This window comes from Archocentrus centrarchus, chromosome 24 (assembly GCF_007364275.1).
Source record: "Archocentrus centrarchus isolate MPI-CPG fArcCen1 chromosome 24, fArcCen1, whole genome shotgun sequence".
Taxonomy (NCBI): Eukaryota; Metazoa; Chordata; class Actinopteri; order Cichliformes; family Cichlidae; genus Archocentrus; species Archocentrus centrarchus.
Window position 1 is genome coordinate 22,090,064 of NC_044369.1, and position 21,443 is coordinate 22,111,506.

The window sequence follows — 21,443 nt, forward strand, 5'->3', positions numbered from 1 at the left end:
TATTCCCGCAGTGCTGTAGTGTCCATCTCTGTGGTATAGCAGCTGCAGATTGGGCTGAAATGATGTATGTCTGGAGGGAAACGCCGACAAAACCTCCCCCTCCCTCTCTCCCTTTCTAAAACTCCACTTCTGCAAGGTTGCAGCTGAGTGCGTTTGGGAGTGAGAGGTACAAAAACACTCATAATGAGATTAACAGTATTTCTCTGCCAAAATAAAGAGAGTTATTAACCTGGCACTGGAATCACTACAGGGCGAACTTCACAAAAGGTAATTTTGAGACTCCTTGAACCCAACCAAACTCAAACCAAAGTCGGAGCTTATTGACGTTTTGGAATTAGAGCAAAGTCTTACTTGTTACTGTAGGATTGCATTTGCAAGGACAAAAGAATGAGGTAATATCCTCTCTCGCGCGCGTTCATCAGATTTAAACTTTATTTACTGTTATTAAAGTAACTGAAGATGACACAACCGAACGAAAACACACAGCGTAATGAAAAATACAGAAAGATTTTACAACACCACAAGTAGATGCTATAAATAAATAATATATAATGTGCATTGCTCATCATTTCTTCTTCTTTGATGAACACTCCACCCACTCCAAAGGGAGTGGTATATAACACCGGACACAGTTCCAACCATATACTGACATTAGAAGATGCGCAGTGCATTGCATCTTATAGGTGCAGTTTAATTTGTACTGAAACCGCATGTCTTTCTTCAGCGGTATAGTAGCCTTTAAAGGCTTTAAATATGGCTGTAAATACAAAAACTGTAGCAGCGTGGATTTATTGTCTCCACGCTAAACAGAGGAGAACAAGATGGATACATTCTGGATGCGCTGGTAATTCTCACAGAAATGATTAGAGTTTTAAAAGTCAATATGGATCACAAGACGCTCACTGAAGGTGAATTCTGAAAGATCAGATCAAAACGATCATTGTCGGAAGCCTCTCTTAAAGTAACACTGACAAACACACTTTACGCACGGGCTGCAGTGGCGTTCAAGCGTTTGGTTTTCTGAAATGAAAGTCAAAACTCGCACTTTACGGAGCTGATGCTGTCGATGCTGGCTTTACTGTCCACCTGGGGATGTTTTTGCATGGCCTGGGGAAAAGTTTCGGATCGTGGAATCCGCGCTGAAATCACCGTCGGATCCTGTTCCAGCTCTTTTGTGTTCTTTTCAAACTCCGGGAAAGTAAATCGTCGTAACATTTTGTTGCTCAATACCGAGAAAGCTGTGGCTGCAGATAAGGCAGCCGGTGTGGTAACTTGAAGAGGTTCAGCCTTGCCGGGAGACGCTTCGCGCCTCCTCACGGTTCTAGATTTACGCAAAGGCACCAGAGTGCGCTCAGGAGGCGCGGGGCTGAGCATGGTTGTTGGCAAACTACACCTTTTCTTATAATAGCTGTTATGAAATCTGTGTAGACAGAAGTCTACCATTTTTGTTCGTTCTGTTCCCAACTCATTCTCACTTTTGTTGGCGAGAATGGGAGTCATTAAAATGCCCAAGGCAGAGGGCGCTCTGAGTTTGTGCGTGTTTCTGCTGGGCCGAGGAGAGAAGAATGTGGATTTCTGAGCCTCACAGCACAGCATGAGAGGGAGGAGGGGATCATCAGAGGTGGTCGGCCTTTCTCCTGTTTTCGGAGGCTTAAGGTTGGGAGAAATACTAGGATGGGGCGCAGGGGTAGACACTCCAGAGAGGACTGGATTTGGGGGCGGTGAGGAGACGCCGTCATTCTCTATTTCAAACTCCTCTATAGAGTTCATGGATGGCAACCCGCTTCGCATTAACCACGGCATTGGCTGCCGGATGCAGTTTTGAGCCAATAGGCAATGTGCATGATTACATGTTTGGAGGACGTCCAGTCTGTCTGCTAAATGTCCAACATTCCTCTCAAACTCGCCGGGTCGCAGCTGCGCACTTCCCTGAGCGCCTCTGTCCTCTCGGCCCTTTTTGGAGTTGTTGGTGAGAGCACAAATGCATTCTGTGTGACCAAGAAACTTTGCCACTTCAATAGCAGAGTTGCCAACTTTATTTTGCCGGTCTATCTGAAGACCCAGCCTCTTGAAAGCTCTCACCAAAAACTCAACAACGTCCGCGTGACCTGCTACCGCGGCGTACATCAGCGCGGTGTTGCCCCAGCAGTCCACAATCTCCGGGTCTGCGTTGTTTCGGACCAGGATCTTCACGGCATCCAGGTATCCTTTCTCACAGGCGTGACTGAGCGCGGTGCGCCCGTTGTCGTCTTGACAATTAACGCTGGCGCCTCTCTGCAGCAGGAGCTCTGCAAACTTACACCGAGCCTGGGCATCGGGTAGCAGGACAGAAGAGATGAGGGGAGTCTGCGCGCCCTCTGTTTTGGAGTCAACGATTTCGCCATCCAGCGCGTCCAGAACAAAACGGGCCAGGTGGACTTTATCCTTGGACATCGCGTCCAGGAGGATCTTGGTGCCTGTTTTCCCGTTAGACTTTCCAGAGGATTTGAGCATGTTTCTGAATTGGGTGTAGAATTTATTTAGGAAAACTCATCTTTCTCTTAGTTGGAGCAGGTTTGAAAACCTCTTTCCCCGAAACGATTGGTGACAAACAAACCCTCCATCCTTATTATATAGTGAAAGGGAAGCTACGGAGGAGTTGCCGGGCAACGCAAACATAATTGGCCGACGGCGCTTTGTTCTTCTTTTCTAATGGAAATCCTTTGTTTATAATGACACAAAAAGAGCGTCAGCACAGGAGCCGCCTGTGTTCAAGAGAGGGCCTGGCTTATCAATTCACTTGTTGAATGTGATGAGACGGCAGTGGTTATTATTTGGAAAAAAGAGATTGCGTGGGCGGTGTGTTCGTGCGTACTGACAACAAATTTGCCCTACAGTGTGCTTTAGAACACAGTGATCAAATCCGAGATGAATAATCCACATTACTGCCGCGAGGATTTATGGTAACCTTTGTATGAATCACATTTTCAGTGACATCAGTGGTGGTGCAGTTAAAGTACAAAACTGGCACTACTTTAAATCCTACGTAGTTGATATTTCAGTATGCCAACTAATAAAACATGCTTACTCAAACCACATCCATCAGATATACATTTCCTCTGGCCTGCAGTAATTTAGATCGTTTTGGTGTAATTTCTTTCAATTTTGGAGGTATAAATATGCTATAATAACATATTTGGAATTTTTTTTTTGAGAAAGCGTGACCCAGTTACTCAAAAAAAACAAAACAAAACTGCAATTACTTGAAAGGAACCATTTTCTTTCTACCAAGCTTCACTATCACTGTGCAGAAGGACTGCATCTACCCTTGATCAGGCTTGTGGTAGTGACAGAGTGACAGCATCTAAACATGTAATGGTGCTCAGCTGACATGCACTAATGGTAGCTAGCTGCACACTCCTTTTGGTTGGGAGATGTATTTGCTCAAAACGTAAATAAATAAAAATCCAAAATGAAAATGTTTCATTTTCCTCACATTCAACGAGATTAAGTCCAACACAAGGACCGTGTTCTCAAGAAACACAAACAAGCAACGTAAATTATGTCCCATTTTACACCTGGATTTATTGATACACATACTATAAAACAGTATTAAAGGAGCTGGATAACAACAGTATTTTCATTGCTATAAGTTCAACAGTACAATATAAATACAAAAAACACGCACAGAATGTCTGTCGACAAGCTACAATTCAAATAGAAAACAAAGGAGATACAGTAGAAACCGAGGAAATGAAATCAGTGACGTTGCTCTGCAAAAATAATCTGTTTTTTGACAAACTCGAGAGCCAAAGGTTACATGTAATCACACAACAGAAACATTCAACTAGTGCAAAAAAGCTTCTAACATAATAATCTTAAACTACACATTATCTAATATATAATATATATTCATTTATTTATATATACTTTCATATAAATAACCCCTTAATTTGGCATTTTATCATTCATAAAATAATTTAAACATCCTAACAGACACTGAGTGGCACATTTGAAAGCGATGGAATAAAATTTAAAAGCACTTTTACTCATTTATCTCTACACTAGATATGTGGTGAGAGCTTTATATTGTGTTGTGTGGTGCAGTATAAGGGCAGACTGGAAAACAGAAAAAGAAAAAAATGAACAAATCAGAAATGAAAAAACAAAACCAATGGTTGATAAATTTCTTCCCTCAACCAACATCCAACAGACCCACTCTCTCCCCGAGCCCTTAAATGACAGAACACAACTGGTCCAAAAGTAAATTCAACTACATACATTCCAGTATATACAAGAATATCCCATCTACCCTTTACACAGGATACAGCAGAATAAAATGGGGGAAAAAAGGCCAAAATACCCACAGGTGCCTTTATCCTTATTGTTTTTATATCATTACATGACTTTTTTTGTCAGTTTAGTCAATGTTAGTGTTACATTACAACAGTAACTTCACATCACACCTCATTCTCTGCAGTGTAATCAGGGCTGCATACAGTAACACCTCCTCAAACCATCCCCTTAGTAACAAAGTCAAGAAGGGAACCTGCTGGGGACAGGACGTGAAATCTACAGTGTGGGTGGTGAGTGACAGCGGTGTCGCAAATCTGCTACACTAAAATCATTCAGTCTGCTCTCCTCTAGCCGAAGCAGGACAGGGAAACTGAGGATTACAAGCTGAGGATGCTCAGGCGCAGTCGAGAATCTATAAAGGGAGCACTAAACTTCAACAATGCTTTAATAATGACAAGACAAAAGAGACGCCTGTCAGCCAAAGTTAGGCCAATCAGTTAAAAGAATGGGCTACAGCAAGTGTGGAATCCTGTTTTCTGTTACAGCTTTAGACTATGAGGGAAATCCTCTTTTTTGCATAGTGTACAAAGTGACTTTGGGCCTCAAACTCAAAGTATTGAAAGCTTTGCATTTTAAACTGTACTCATAATGTATGTAAATGTCATTTCTAAACGCAAAAGCAACACAGATGTTAAACCATCTCCTGGATACCTAAAATGAAAGCAACGAAAAAACAAAATGTGACGGAGGAATTAGCCATACGGAGCGAACACCTGTGCCCTGTGATCCCTTTATAGCATTCTGACTCAGCACGACAGTAAACCCTTTTTATAGGCATCAAAAAGTCAACATCACGTCTTTGAGATAAGCTGGAGGATTGTGTGACGTGACGGGAGGGGGAGTTGCCACTCTTAAATACAACTTTATTTTTTAAAAAATACATTCTTACTGAAAAACAGAAAACCTACAGTAGTGCACCGCTACATTTTCCATGTTTTTGTCAGTTTTTCTTGTCTTTTTTTTTTTTTTTTGACAGCCTATCAAATACAAAGTGCTCAGGACACGACTGGTGTGTAGCATACAGTGTATTTCACAAAGTTTATTCATTTGTGCTGAAATGATGTTAAATCTTATACATACTCTCACCCCTCTGTCTCTGGAGCGGTTCATTGGGTACTGTTTTTTTGTTTTTTAATGGTCAAAATGGGAACAGATATCCCCTTTATCTGAACTGTGATGAACCCGTGTGTGTGTGTGTGTGTGTGTTTGCGCTTGTACCAAGAACTACCAATAGCTGAAGAGAACATACAGTGTGATGGCAACAGACAATTTAGATACACTGGAGGAGAAGACAAGTTTGACTGTGTTCTCCGAGGTAACATTTCCTGTCTCGATAAGTGGTTAATCCCCCCCTGACAAACAGTGATAAGCACCAATGGCTCAGTGGTATAAAGATAGTGGTTGGAGAGTACAAGATGCATGAGTGAATGAACAGAGGAACAGAAGAGGTGAAGGGGGGGCTGCTGTGTGTCTGGGCGAACATAAATATTACACAGAAAGTGATGTAGGTGGGGTTTTCATCTCTAGACTGTAGAGGGCTTTCCGTGGAGTGTTTTCTGCACCTTCTTGTGTGTATGAGTGTACGAGTGTGCGTTTGCGTTCCTGGTCTCAGCCGCTCACACCACCGTGGCAGGTCTGCGGTCCATCTCCTCCTCCAACTTCACCATCTGCTGCATGTCCTTCGCCTTTGAGGAGATGGAAAACAGTTAAGACAGGCAGACACAGAAACCTTCATTGAATGAGCAAGTGGAAGATTTTGCAGAGGATTCATCCAACTTTTGCTATCGATTTGTGTTCACAAGTTCGATTTCTAGTAAAGGTTAGTACGCTAACTTATTAGTATGAACTTCAGATTTGAAGATTTCGGTTAGGTGCATATCGCTGAATGACTTGGCAGGTAATATAAACCGCATGCTTACTTGGAGTAATTGTTGCCTCAGCGGGACACAGTGACACACTATGAAAGCAAACGATTATGAGCTGGAGTAGAAGCACACAGGAGCAGGTTGTGAGCTGGCTGTTTTTGCTTAGTAATAGCTGGTGAGTCATGGTGATAAATGACTCGAGCTGCTAGTTGGCACTGCTGACAGCACAAGAGCTGCAGACTAAAAACGTAGGAGTGGAATTTCATTATTCAGAGGAAAGAAACACTTTCTTTTTCAAACTGTGCAAATCTCTTCAAAGATAGGCCTGTCATGTACTATTCCCCTGCTGTACTCAGGGGTGAGTCACTTTGGTAGATTTTTTTTATAGCAATCATTTAAATAGCGGATAAGTCAAGACTTAAACAGGCTCAGTGAAAAACTGAGGCGATGAAAACATGACTGAAAGGTAGAAGGAAAAGACATGAAAGGAAACACGATCACTGAATGATGCAGTGACAGAGGAGTGGTATCAGAGGTAGAGTTGAGGGGAGATGGCGATGCCTACCTTGGACCTGTTTGTTTGCATGGTGTGATTTCAAAAGCTGTGCCGGAAGAAGCAAATCAAATTAAAAGAAAAGAAAATGTGCATACATGTGAAACATGTACAGGTGCTGTGACAGATGGTAAAATAAAATGCAAAGATGGAGACATGACGAGGTAAACCGTATTTCTTCTATTTGTAGTGCAGAGACATAGTTTACAAGACAAGTATAAAAAATCAAAGTAACCGATATGATAATCTGGATATTGTGTTCCTTTTTTTGTTTCCAGCATTGTTGTTTATCTTTAGTCATCCAAGGCAATTCAGAGCCCAACTTTGTGGAGCAATTCCTGCATATCTAATAATTACATCACAAGCAATGCCAACTGCAGGGAAGAAAGTACAGTTGTGGTCAGAAGTTTACACACACTCATCGTGAGCATGGATGCATACAGGCTGAAATACATACACTCACTTAACTCTTTGAATAATTGGCATTGAAGGTTCTGCAATATCTTTTAACCTTACAAGGCCTATTAACTTCTCATTAGTGATGATTCATGATTGATTCATGAGTCATTATTGACTGCAACTGGTAGTTTCTCTCTGCCAGGGTAAAAAGGATTTGCTTGACAGCACTCACTGGATTGACCAGTACTCGAAACACTTAATGTGTGAAAGTCCAAGGAAGTCAGTAAAGATCTAAGAAGGAGAACTGTAGATTTACACAAGCTGTGGAGGTCTCTTGGAGCCATTTCTAAACTGCAGATTCCACGATCATCAGCTGTAGGTAAGTACAAGTTATTTAGATGTGTCACCACTTTGTCAAGATCTGGAAGAAGACCCAGATTGTCACCCACAGATAAGAGGAAATTGGTTAGGATGTTCATGAACAGCCCAAGAACAACTAAGTCTCAAGTCAGCCACGAACTGGAAACCACTCAACTAAAATTTGCTGCTGCAAATGTGGAAAAACAAAACACCTTCCAGAGAAAAGTTTTATGGTCAAACAAGACAAAGACTGAGCTATTTAACAACAGTGACAAGAAGTATGTTTGGAGGAGTAAAGGTGAAGCTTTCAAAGCTAAGAACAATGTACCAACTGTCAAGCATGGTGCTGGTGGATTGTACAGCGATGATGAAATAATGAAGGAGGAGGACTACCTCCAAGTTCTTCAACTTCACCTCAAATCAACAACTAGATAGTTGAAAGTTAGGCACAGTTCCAACAGGACAATGAGCCCAAATTAGCTCATGGCGTGAGCAGGTGACCATCTTCCTCAGTCAGCAGCCCAGGTTTGAGTCCGACCCGCAGCTACTTGCTGCGTGTTTTCGCCTGTTCATTCTCCTACGTTTCCATTTACTATTCAGTGTCACTCTATCCAACAAAGCCCCCCCCCTCCAAAAAAAAAAAAAAAACTGGGTGTGTGCCAGGAAACCAACTAATTTAAATTAGCTCTAACAATTCTGCCAAGAAGAGCTCAAATATTCAGCCAAAATGAAATGAACACATCAGATGTCCATCCATTCATTTTCTTCTGTTTAACGGGGAAAAAAAAAAATCATGTTGGATATCTATACTTATATGAACTGAGCAATGTGTTAGGAATGAAAGGATCCACATCGTTCGATGAAAATGATCAACCCTCAGAGGTCTGAATTCAAAGTGAAAAAATGAGCTTGGGTACCAGTGAATGGTATCAATTCATTCCAGAAGTTGCACTGACTTGATGCTATACTCTGATTAAAAAAGGGTTCCTTTAATTTTTTGAGCAGTGTATATATTTGAGCCTGTATGTATATTTTTGAGAAAATCCAAAATAAATTCAAACTTGTGCACTCAATTCTTTTTTTTTTTAAAAATACATTAAAGATCTATGCTATACAATCATTCCACCGGGGAAAGAGAGCAATTCAAAGAAATCATTAAAAGCCCAAAATTACCATGACATTCATGAGTGTAAGTAAACTTCTTACAGCAATTTAGAATATTTAACTAGTCCCAAACCTTAAGTTTGATTTACACTTTCAAAGCCAGTAGAATAAGAAGGCTCTTAAATTTAGGAATGTTGTGTATGAACAGGATGTGGTCTAATAAATGCTGGTTTTAAACAACAGTGTTAGCAGTTTAGATGAGTGACAGCGATCTGGATCATTTTACAGTACAGTGGCAGTAAAAGTTCATTTTCTTCTGTTTACCTGCTCATTGAACTTCTCCAGTTTCTCCAACTGTTCTCTCTGGTTTTTCTCTAGCTGCTCCATCTCCTTCTGATGCTTCATAGCCAGCTGCAGACACGTCATGGCAAAGGCAATTAACTTTTACCATTCAGTTACTGTTCAACACCAATATTTTTAATTACAATGAAATGTGTATTAGTAAACAAGTCATTTTTCTTCAGAAAACAGGAAGTGTGTGGAATGGGGTGTATTTATACTGTAAAATTAAATGACTGGAGTTTCTATAACTATCCAAGCATTTCATTCAAGATTAATGATCATTATGCAACACTGGGTTGAAAAACAAAATTCAGATGTAGCCACTAACAAGAATGACTTCAGCAGTCTAAGCCTGAGGCAAGAAACTGCTCTGAGGTCAGGTGTTGCAGGAGCAATAACCTCTTTATCACCTGCCCAATGGCAGCAGGGTGAACAGACTGTGGTTGAGAGGGACACTATCCTGTGTATTTGTACGTCAACAATGTATAAACCTTTTCACGGCCTAAAGGAATAAAAAATAAATGCTTAACATCCTACCCTCTTCCTCTCATCCAGGAACTTCTTGGTGTTGCTGCTGTTTAGCTCCCGCACTCTCCTTAAGAACAGAAGAAAAACATCACAACATGTATTTACAATTCAACACTTAACAGCACCAAAACAACTACTACATCACATGAATGACCCACCTCTCTCGCTCGGCCTTATTTTTGATAGTCTTGTCCTGGCTAATGGCTTTACTGTTTTCCATGGACATCTTAGCCTGGTTGGCACGCATCTCTTTGCTCTGCCTACATCGTGGAAAAAAGCAGCCACGTGTAAGAAAGTTGTCTGCATCTATTTTTTTTAGCAGTGAAATCTAAATATTGCTACCCCTCCAGGTCTGATCATTTGTAGTAATGTGTGTGTGTGTGTGTGTGTGTGTGTGTGTGTGTGTGTGTGTGTGTGTGTGTGTGTGTAGGGTGTGAGCGTCTCTCACCTTTCATGAATGAGTTTGAGCTGCATGGTCTGCTGCTCCTGGACAGTGGCCAAGAGCTTCTTGAGGTGTTCACACTGCTGAGTGACGTGGCTGTCCTTCATCTCCTGCTCCTCGCTGCTGTGACTACTGATTAGCTCTGACCACTCTTTAGTGTGCTGTGCTGTGATGTCCTTTACCTGCACGCGCGCACACACACACACACACACACACACATCAGTAATTCATAGTTATGATACGTGTCATCCCCACAGCTGATAATAACTTTGTGGAAAGAATGTTGGCTGTATGTTACCTTGGCTTTATGATCAGCAGCTAGCATTTGAATCTTATCTTCTGTCTCCTTCTTCAGCTCTTGGCAGTTGTTTTCACTGTAAGGAAACCAAACGTATCAGTGGATAAGTCAGAGTTAGCTGAAGTGTACTTAAGGAATGAAGTCAGAGGGTAAAGTTAGGCATGTCTTAGATTTGTCTATGTGAATGAGTGAGTAGACTAAATCAAACCCCAAATCTAATGTGGGTTTGGTTGTTTGCACAGCTTCATATCACATTGGGAGTGTTTCAGAAGCAGAGTAAATTAAAGACCACGGGGTCTTTAATTTACTGACTTCCTGTCCTCTTCATCTGCTCTGTGCAGTTTGATGCAACTTGGCTCAATAAAAGACTCGGCACATATTTTAGTGATGCAAAGAGCTCCTTCTGGGATGCTTCCTAAACAGGTTGTCACTGCTATGTAATGCTTACTTAATGCACTTCATACTAATTAGCTGAGAACAGAAATGGTCAACAGTATAAAAACAAATGTGTCCAATACTGTTTTTGAGCTCTGGAGCCTCTGCTGTGGATTTTTTGCTTAAAGGTGCTCCTTTGATAAAGTAGATCACTGCTGTTTCATCTGTTATTTCCAAATGATTAGAAAAACAGATGAAAACAAAATTGAAAATTAAAAACCAAATTAGGAATCATATTTTCTGGTACACTCTTAATGGTTTTTTTTCCTCCAATATATTTCATATAATGTTGAACATGTGTGTGTGTGTGTGTTTGTTTTGTCTCCACTTACCCTCGTTTCTTGATGGCTTTCTCTAGTAGCTTCTCCAGAGTTATCTTCTCCTTATCGTGCAGAGACACGATCTTGTCCACCTGACTGCAGTGAGCTTTCTGCATTGCATTTTGATCCTAGTGCAGTAAAGGGGAACATCTTTATCTTTATGGAATCACCACAATAGTGATTATTGTTTAATAAACAACAGTGATTATTGCTTCTAATACACTCTGATAATATACGCTGAATAATGCGCCAGCAGCCATCTTTATTCAGCCAACAGATGGGTCTGGATGGTGCTAATATACATATGTTAAGCAACAGGATTTAATTCTGTGATAATTAAACTACCTGTATGACTGAGCCAGCACCCACTACATACAGTCTGTGCTGGTCAAAGAATACTTCTTGTGAAACATTATGTGGCTGCATCTATAGACACTTTTCAGTATGCTAACTTGTGTGCCCTCTTTTCTCCTGGGATCTAGCATTACTCTTCCTCCAAACAGTTGAGTTGATGCCAAAGAGCTCGATTTTGGTTTAATCTGCAACATCTTGCATGGAGCTCCAGACAGAGGGCGAGTGATGGTCATTTTATATTTCTTCCATTTCCGAATATTCACACCAACAGTTGTCAACTTCTGATCAAGCTTCTTGCTGATGGTCTTGTAGCCCATTCCAGCCTTGTGCAGGTCTACAACTGATTCTGTGGGCAGGTGATTAAGTGACTGTAGTCTGTGTGCCACATGGGCACACAGCCAATCTGTGGGAGCCAGAATTCTGGCTGGGTTGAAGGGGATCAAATGCTTCCTTCACTAAATGGCATGCAAATCAATTTAGAACCTTTGCATAATGTGTTTTTAGTTTTGATTGATATTCTGTCTCTCTCCATTAAAATAAAACTACCACAAAATTAGAGACTGTTCATTTCTTTTTAAGTGAGCAAACTTAGAAATTCAGCAGGGGATCAAATAATTATTTCCCCCACTGTACGTACTTGCTTTGTGGATGCAAGGAAAAGACGAGAGCCAGAGAAGCAAGGAGACACATTAGCATACTCAGAAGCACCCTATGTACATTCTGAATGGACAATGTGCATGTGTGTGTGTGCAGTGGTCAGTGGAAGATGAAAGGTGCCTCCCTTGCACTGTTTCTATCCCTCTGAGCATCAATAACTGTCAAGAATAAGCAGCAGCCTCTTTGTATTATTAACAGACAGGTCTGCAGTAAAACAGTCACCCACCTTTGAGTGTTTCTTCTTTAAAGTGTTGAGCTCCTTCTGCTGCTTTTTAATCAATTTAAGGTAGGACTGCATTGGGAGAGATGCACGTTTAGTCATATTGTACAATATACTAGGCTGGGGCAGCACAACAGCTGGCATGCATTTACTTCTATGAGGTAAGTGTAAGTTTAATATTGGTGCAAAAGCGTAACCACAATAATCTTAGTTATAACCAAGAGATAACACAAAGTAGTTTGTGCCTTTAGGTCTAAACATGACACAGATCCTGACGATTGTCAACACTTCCTGGCACTGAATTAAGACAATTACCCCTAATTACTTCTATGTACTTGCTAATTCTTCACGCATATGTCTGTACAGAGTGAACTGCTACTGAGTTACAATACCAACCTTCATTTGTTTTAAGTCATCAATGCTGACATTAGGCACAAGTGCATTATCTGAAACAGCAGTGGAAAGAGGAACGTTATTGTGTGTTTACACAGTGCACATACAGTATGTTTAATATGTCTGTCTTTACATCAGTGTATACCCTTCTTGGTTTCGGTCATGTTATTTTGGGCAGCGTTGGAGGTCTGGGCCATGTCTGAGCTGGCTTGTGGTGTCACACTGGCTTTCACAGTGTCACCTTTGCCCTTCCCTTTCTTGTCGTTTTTTGAGCTTCCGCTGGGAACATCTGCAATGTCGTTCTACAAATGAGATGAGATGCATTTATTCAAACCGATTGTATCCTTTCAGTCAGGTACATTTGATCAGACCAGTACTGGATTCATATGGGTGTTGCTTTGTGTACCGTGTCAATCCCCAGAGCCTTCATCTGGTCAGCTCTCTTCTCTGCTATAGTCAAAAACTTCTTTGGGTCTGATAGAGCATCCACAATAGCTGAAAGACAATGAGATTTAGGAGAAGAGTGCATGTCAGGAAAAACAGAAGATTTAGTTGTGAGCCTGGTGGCTTGAATAAGTAAGTTAATGCTGAAATGTGCCATTCAGTCCAAACCTTGTATGACCCATCTCGGGTTTGCGTTCTTGTCTACATCCTGAGAAAGTCTTCTTATCAAGTCTGAAATCATCTTCACTTCTTGTTTAAATAACTGTTACTGGGGAGCAGTATCTTATATTCAGCTCTTGGAAGAGAGCCGTTTGATTAGGAAAGTGATAGCGACAGATCTTGCAGAACAACCACTAATGGTTACAGTAATGATTCTTCAGTGCGAGCCCCTTGGCTTTATTTAATGACAACTCCGATTGTCCTGCTCATTTGTATGCTCGTGCCTGTTCGAAACCATTACTGCAGAGTCACTGTCATCATCATTTGTGCCATGCCATTACTGTGAATGTTAAAACCCACCCAAGGCAGAGAATAAGTGAACAGAAGAGAGTTTTGTTGCTTATCCTTTCTTCTCTCCTCTCCCTGCAGGCTACAGCAGCTGTTTTATTTTACTGCAGATTATATATGGAGTAGATTAAAGGTTGTCTATACAAAACCAACTTATAGTTCTGTTTTACCCACTGAAGTCCATCAAGTAACGTAAAGTATATAAAGCTCTGTAATTTGTGTGTTCCCATTTCCCTAACCTCCAAAGCCATCGGGCACGTAGGTCTTGAGGATGATTTGGCAGAAGATGGTGGGCAATGACAGGGGCTTGTTGCCTTCATTTCTCAGAGAGATGTGACGGTAGCCAGCCTGCAGGCCGTCCAGAGGCAGGATCCGCTGTCCAATCAGCTTATTGTTGTCGTCATAGACCGCGATGCGCAGCACGGCTAGATCTGGTAAGATCACCTAGAAGGAAGGAATGAAGGGAAACGGTGGGTAGCAGGGAAGAGTAACCAGACTAAAAAAGCCACAGAAGTTGCCTTCAGTCCTGTCAAAAATGTGAACGTCTGCTGAGCTCATTCCGCTGTAAAAAGGGGTTAAATACAAAATATTTTGTAGATAGTAAAAAAAAAAAAAAAAAAAAAAGCTGAAGCAGTATCATTATAGGGGAAGGTCGAGGATGAAACTGCATGGAGCACAATCAGGGAACAGTCCATGTGTGATAAACCAAAAAGGCACAATAATGGAGCAACACACTGCATATCTGACTGCCGACAAGGCCATCTCCACAGCTAGTATGCATCCAGGGAGCAGAGTATATCTTGTGTATATATGTATGCGTTTAACTCGTGCCTGCAGATGAGCTTCTGTACGCACACCCTTGGAAGAGAGAGAGAGAGAGAGAGAGAGAGCGAGAGAGTCTTAACTGGCCTTCCATGTGGAGATAAGAGGAGAGAGGAAGATGATTAATACAAAGACGATAGCAAGGTGGGAGATAAGGCTGAAGAATACTCGCTGGAGATGAATGGGTAGAAGCATCGCTTGTGTATGTGTTTACTTACATTCACATTCACAGCCCGGCTGACGCACTCAGTGTGTTGTGTATTGTTCGCTCGCAGTCATCATGACAGTGGTGTGTATGCATGCAAAAAGTGTGGCAGCAATTGAGGGCATCTGTGTGTATGTAGAGGTGAGAAACGAATCTTGCTAGCAGCCCTGCTTATGATGCCCCTTTTTGATAGCACAGTGTAAGTTTGTGTGTGTGTGTGTGTGTGTGTGTGTGTGTGTAGAGCAACACTGCGGCAGGCTGTGATTGATGGTGTGTGTTAGGAAGCTGGAGTCACAGTCATGGCTGAGAGACTTCCTATTCTGCTGAGAGCAGCACTATTACACACGTTTCTCTCTCTTCGGCTCTATCCTTCATCTCTTTCATTTTCCCTTTATTTCTCTCCCTCACCTCTAATCGTCTTTCTTTTCACTCCTGTGGCTCCTTTCTTCATTTCCCTTTTCTTCTTCTGTGAGTCAACATACAGTAGACTTCTTGTTCTTTTCCCGCTTTCTTTACAGTTCAAGATTATTCCAGATCACTCCATCACTTTGTGTTCTCTTTTTATTTCTAGATTTTCACTTGATATTTCCCCCTCTTCTTTCTCTTAAATCTTACTACTATTATCTTTGACTTCATTGGTTTCTCCTTTTCTTTTCCTTCCATCCTCTGTACTGGCAGTAAGGGGAAGGTTGAGACCAGTTCTCATGTCACTAAGACCTTTCTCCTGCCCAAATAATAGATTTTTCTCCCCTATTTTCTGCTTCCCGACGACATATCAAAGCTTTAATCACAATGCAGACAGAATGGGACTACGCGCTGCCCATTTCTTTCTGTCCATGCTACCTTTCTGAAAACGAAGGGCTCCTCATTGTAGGCAGGGTTCAGTCCATTATTCATCACCATGCGAGTGCGGAACTCTTTCCGGATGGTGTCTGTTGGCAGTCCGTACATGTCGACTTCAACATAAGTGCCGATTTTCTTATCAGAGAGAAACTGTCCCGAGAACACCTAAAAAATGAGCAGCACATTTTCAATACTTTGTAAAGGAGTTGATTTTACAGCAATATTATCTGCATAAGCACATTCAGTGTGCTGTCATTTGTGTACAACATGCCATTCTTAAGCCTAAAACCAACCCTTAACATGATATTCTCTGTAGGATTTGCAGACATGCATGAAGCCAAATCCCAGACTAAAAGAAAAATTCAATGAAGATCTCCAGTGAGAAAAATGTATGGTCTAGGACTAGGCTGAATCTCTGTATGGAAAGCCTATATCACTTTTTAAATATTCGCTTCACGTTAAAGTGCTTGTAAATACTGAATTTTATTGTTTTCCTGAATGATTTATTACACAAAGTATTAAATGACCTAACCTGTACGCTGCAGGTTGCAGCAATGACGCCATCCACCGGTGTCTCTGAGAACGGGTCAAACATCCTGTCTGACCGCCGCATAAAGTCGGGCTTTAGCAGGTACCTGACACCCACAGGAGAGGCATATGAGGGAAACACATCTACCTCTAAAATCAAATATGAGAATAATTATCTTTTGTAAAATATGATTCTAATGTCTTTATGAACATTTTTGTTGTTGATCTCTCTCCTGATTTAGCATGCATCATAAATGCATCATAGGAAAGTACTTTGTGCGCATGAGCACGCTAACCAGGGGCCCATCAGAGCAACATTAGTAATAATGACTGTCTGCAAAAGAGTTGATCTCTTCATATATAAGATTTCCAGCATGAGCAGTAAAATCTCTGCCCTCAGGGACAGTATTAAAGGCAAGGCATGGAGACGACAGCAGAGAGAGGAAGAGACAGATGACTGCTGTGAGACGAGAGAAGAGGAGCTTCCTTCTCGAAAGCACTCATTGGCTGTTGGGGAAGATAGTAGCTATGGTCGCTTCTGGCAATCGCTAATGAGATGTGACAAGCTATAATTGATGAGTTTTAGAGAGGCAGGGAGGGGACAGACGGGAATGAGCTAAAGACAGGAGTGAGGAGCTGTTCTCACCCACAGGAGCCGTTGTACTCAAACTTTCCTTGGTTCAGCTGCATGGCCAGATCTGAGAGAAGAGTGCGAATGACAAGTGATTATTAACTGTAATATAGACGGCAGGATTTACACATCAAAATAATTCATATAAACAAATTACAAAAAAATCATTCAAAGATATTGGATCTTCTTCTTGTTTGAAAGAGAGTGAAAGGGTTTGTACATTTTCCCGGACTCCCCCTTAGGCTCTAGTCCCCAGACCCCTGCCTAAAGCCTTACATATGCTCCACTCACAGCAGGCCATCTGGTCCAGTCTCTAACGCCTCTGGACATAGGACAGCAGCTGTTCTGCAACAGGCATCACTCCCTGTTAAGGTGTTTATGTGGCAGAAATAGTTTGATAATGTGTGTGTGTGTGTGTGTGTGTGTTTGTCAGTCTGGTGCTGGAAAATAATGTGAACCACTTGCAGAGACAAAGTGGTAATATGTCTCAACAGGCTTGCTGTGAAGCTTGTGGATATCCGTGGCAGTTTTTTTGAACGCCTTGCTTGCTTTTGACTGTAGCAACACCTTTGCTCAAGTCAAATAAACATTTCTTTTATTTAAAAAAATGACATGTCACCCAAATCAATAATTTTGAATTACAGAATTCAGCTGCATTTATTTAGAAACCTTTGCACACAAATTCAAAGGTATTAAGGCACTCATAATACTAAATCCAAACCTGATCCTTTTTTATCAATTCAGAAAGTCTTGTTATTTCTTGCATGTATATATTTGCAGCTGCAGTGGGTTGTTTATTGCCTGTAGTCAACCCTACACCACATGCAGAAGATGCCCTGAGCATGACAATCACGTGAGGTCAGAGGTTCTTTCCTAGATCAGAGGGTTACTTGAGATGAGATTTGCATGTGTGCTTGTAATATGAACATGTATATACTGTAAATGGAGTTGTATGGGTTAGCGTGAGGTCAGAAGTCCCATGTTGCATGCTGTGGTACCTGGAGTCTGGAAGTTGAGCGAGACCATCTGGCAGCCTGCGTTCCAGAAGATCTGAGGCATGTAATTACTGGAGTCCACCCGGCCCCCTTTGGGGTAGATACGGCTCATCTGACGCTTGTTGTAGCTGTGCTGAAGCTCAGGAATTTTTATTTATTTATTTTTTTTTAAAGAGAGGGACAGCATGTGTGTTTCAACGCATGTGCATGAATATGCATTTGAGTCCATGTGCGTGTGCGTATCAAACAGACTGTGGGACTATTTTTAGTGTGAACAGCTTGGGTCAAGCAGTCCCACTGGGGGGAGAGAGAGAGGGAGAGAGAGAGAGAGAGGCAAAGTGTGTGTGAGTGTCGGGCCAACCTACACAGGCCGAAAGCACACTAGGCTCCAGAGGCCTCGAGTTCTTTTCCGACAGCAGAGTGGAAACAAACATGGCTGAAAAACATCAGCTCTGACCCAGCATTCAGCTCTCATTTAGGTGACCTATCTATTAAGTTAAAACTCAGAATTAATTAGAAATTTATGCAGCTTCATCCACCTCAGTCAAGCATCTTTTTGAGTTTATCGTATTGTATCACCATCCATCCATCCGATGGTACTATGACAGCCTATCCCAGCTGTCATAGGGCAAGAGGCAGGGGACACCCTGCACAGAGACAGACAAGCATTCACACCTATGGGCAATTTAGAAATACTAATTAACCTAACCTCAGTAAGCCACGCAAACACAGGGAGAACATGCAAACCTTTCTTGGCCCAGGCCAAGGTGGATTCAATGAAATCTATTATTTATCCACATTTTACCTACCTTGATGTCATTTTTATATCAGCTCTGTTTTCCAGATAAATCCAATGCAACTGACTGACCTGACAAATGCTCAAAGGATACTTAACAAACTCAATGGCATTAGTCTTCAGGTAACCCAGGCCAACTGACTCGTTGAAAGAAGACATGTTATGGTGGATATTCCTTTCTGAAACACACAAAGAAATAAAAAGAAAAGCGGTTTAAGATTCATTTTGTCAGGCACTAAGTGGTTGACTGGGATCTTACATCCACAGCAACAATCCATCCATCCATTCATCCATCCATCCATTCTCTTCCGCTTATGCAGGGCCAGGTCAGGGGGCAGCAGCCTAAGCAGAGAAGCCCAGGCTTCCCTCTCCCCAGCCACCTCCAACAGCTCATCCGGAGGGACCCCAAGACGTTCCCAGGCCAGCTGAGAGATATAATCTGTTTAGCGTGTCCTGGGTCTACCCCGGGGCCTCCTCCTGGTGGGACATGCCCGGAACACCTCACCCAAGAGGCATCCTAGTCACGCCCAAGCCACCTCAACTGGCTCCTCTATAATAAAAATAAAAAATCTACATGAGAGGTAAAAGTTAAAGCTCACCCTCAGCCACATCAAAACTCTGGAACTTGACGGGCTGTGCATAGTTGACCATGGCTGAGAGATACGGGTGGATGTTAGTGGTGGCTCCCACATAAGTGTACTGAGCTATCAGAGCTTCTTCAGAGTCTTCTGCCACATCTCCGCTCTGCACAGGACAGGCACACATACACATGGATCAGTAACTCACGTGGATTAATCTTACTCATCAGCCCAGACATGGCATTCAGTTTTAAGTGAGGGTGAAAGTGGACAGGACGGGCACTTGCCTTCTTGTTGTTGTCTTGGTCGGACGCTTCAGAGATGTCTGTGGCATCTGTTGCTTCAGATATCTCTGTCACCTCATCATCAGGTACCTGGAAACACACACACATAAAAAAACACCCATTCACGGGATGTCCTGTCCTATAATCTTTTAAGTGGTAGATTTGACTGAATTCGGGCCATAATACTACACTGTTCTATATTTAGCAAACGGTACAGAAAGAAGAATTTATAGTTAGCTGTTTTAATCTCACCTGATAGGGATGTTCTACAAGACAGAGTGGTACACTGCAGTGTCGACAGATTCACTTTATTAGCTAGTCTACACTCAAACTCACCTTCTTGATACTGTTGCTTTGTTCTTCATCTTTTCTCGAGCTGACAGCATTACTCTGAGAAACACTGTTGGATTCTTTCTCGCTGGTTGCTTCTGACACACTGCTGGGGGCCTCTGAATTCAAATCCTTATCCTCTGCCTCTTTTTCACCTACAGCAGAACAGCAGAGAAATCAATACCAAAGCTGATTTTTTTTCCCCCCAAACATTAATATTTTTCTTATGCCTTGGTGCATTTAGGAGTGTTTATACTTGATGTTCCACTTTGCACTTTTCAGCATAAATTCTACTACTTACTGCCTTTACCAGAGACCCTGACATATACATTAGTATCATTTACCCTTAACATTTAAACACATTGACTGTCAGATATCTGACCGTTCTCTGTGTCGTCTTCATTCTCCTCTCCCATAATGATAGCAGGGGTGTTGGTCTCTCCTGCTTCCATGTGTTTCTTGAAGGCCTCAAGCTGCTCTGTATTGCACACATACACATAAAAAAATGTAACACACACAAAAATGTCTCTTTAGAAAATCACATTAAAGATGCTTAACAAATCCACAGACTGTGCTGTATACGTACTCTGTTCAACTTCAGGTTTCAAGCGTTTGTTTTTGATGAGGATTTTCCGCTTGAGGTCATTTGGAGAGGGTAAGGGACGCCCAGGTTCGATCTTCCAAAGAGAAAAGAACTTTTACACTTAAGTAAATATGAGTATAACCCAATTTGAGTGAATTTTAAGAAACATTGTGCATCAGAGAGAGAGGACTTACCGGAGAGTTCTCCAGAGCCTGTTTGAGGAGGAGGTCACCAAAGATCTCCTCGCAGTACTTGGCCATCTTGTACTGCTGAGGTTTACTGAGTAACACACACACACACACACACACACACACACACACACACACACACACACACACACACACACACAGTGTATTGTGTCACCATAATAAATATGTGTGAAATATAAATGTATGCAAAACATCCAAAAACGCAATCCTTATGCATTAGATGTTTCCTGATTGCACATGTACCTGCAGTGATTTTCAAAGGATAAAATAACAGGGTAGTCTGATGTGACAAATGCTGTCTCCTTAATTGCTTGGATAACATCCTGTGCCAAGAGAAGAAAAATATCATGTGAGAAAGAACCAAAAAAAAGCCATCAAAGATGCAATATCAAACTGTCAACACAAGGGGGCAGGCATACATCATGAAATAACATTAAGGCAGGAACAGAAACACTGATGAATGCGTTTTATTATTTTTTTCTTAAATTGTATTGTTGGGTGTGTTCACCTTGAATAGAATATCTGTGCACATGGCCTTGCCGTGAGTAATTATGGGTTCTTGGTCCTCGCCCTTCCCGTCCCAGCAGTCCAGCTCCACACATCTGATGCAAACAACAGAAATATCACTGCCTACAAACTGTACGTGCAAGCATCCAATGATGTACACAGAATAAAATCTATAACTGAGCTTTAGCATATCCAGATGCTATTTTGCCAGATAAACCTAACCATAAATGATACATGTGTCTGTCAACCCATCGCAATACACCATACTAACACACACTAACATACCTGCATCCAGCCAGCAGGACCTGCCGGTACATCTCTACTGACGACTTCCCTCCAAACTGTCGGCCTGTCAAGTATGTGTTATGGGAGGAACTGATAAAGTAGTGGGCCAGCGACTGGTCCATATCTTGGTACAGCTCCAGTCGGTCCAGGAACACTGGAGCATTTTCATCTGACATAAGGTACCGACAGAATCCATCACTGGACATGTGACCTGAAGAGGAAGGGACAAGAAGGGTGGAACTTATGGGAACATATTAATTTGTTAAATGATGAACTAGGTGGTAACCATGA

At 41.8% G+C, this 21,443-nt stretch overlaps 1 protein-coding gene across 2 annotated transcripts in view; it reads right to left on the minus strand.

Annotated features, from left to right (window-relative positions):
* Positions 1–5,424: 5,424 nt before the first annotated feature.
* plcb4b (phospholipase C, beta 4b) overlaps positions 5,425–21,443 on the minus strand; it is a 73,262-nt gene continuing 57,243 nt past the window's right edge. Inside the window, exons 14-40 of one of the 2 annotated variants that reach the window (XM_030721369.1) lie at positions 21,153–21,363; positions 20,869–20,962; positions 20,604–20,683; positions 20,346–20,430; positions 20,155–20,245; positions 19,951–20,046; positions 19,575–19,723; positions 19,242–19,328; positions 18,976–19,120; positions 18,471–18,555; positions 17,584–17,708; positions 16,601–16,652; positions 15,959–16,061; positions 15,427–15,591; positions 13,796–14,000; positions 13,012–13,100; positions 12,751–12,907; positions 12,609–12,658; positions 12,219–12,284; positions 10,994–11,109; positions 10,227–10,302; positions 9,935–10,110; positions 9,645–9,746; positions 9,496–9,553; positions 8,941–9,027; positions 6,766–6,802; positions 5,425–6,020 (exon numbers count right to left, since the gene is read on the minus strand). In XM_030721369.1, the coding sequence (XP_030577229.1) occupies positions 5,944–6,020; positions 6,766–6,802; positions 8,941–9,027; positions 9,496–9,553; positions 9,645–9,746; positions 9,935–10,110; positions 10,227–10,302; positions 10,994–11,109; positions 12,219–12,284; positions 12,609–12,658; positions 12,751–12,907; positions 13,012–13,100; positions 13,796–14,000; positions 15,427–15,591; positions 15,959–16,061; positions 16,601–16,652; positions 17,584–17,708; positions 18,471–18,555; positions 18,976–19,120; positions 19,242–19,328; positions 19,575–19,723; positions 19,951–20,046; positions 20,155–20,245; positions 20,346–20,430; positions 20,604–20,683; positions 20,869–20,962; positions 21,153–21,363 (2,864 nt within the window). In that variant the 3' untranslated portion in view covers positions 5,425–5,943. The remainder of the gene's footprint in view (positions 6,021–6,765; positions 6,803–8,940; positions 9,028–9,495; positions 9,554–9,644; positions 9,747–9,934; positions 10,111–10,226; positions 10,303–10,993; positions 11,110–12,218; positions 12,285–12,608; positions 12,659–12,750; positions 12,908–13,011; positions 13,101–13,795; positions 14,001–15,426; positions 15,592–15,958; positions 16,062–16,600; positions 16,653–17,583; positions 17,709–18,470; positions 18,556–18,975; positions 19,121–19,241; positions 19,329–19,574; positions 19,724–19,950; positions 20,047–20,154; positions 20,246–20,345; positions 20,431–20,603; positions 20,684–20,868; positions 20,963–21,152; positions 21,364–21,443) is intronic. The other variant, XM_030721370.1, reaches the window with a different exon arrangement.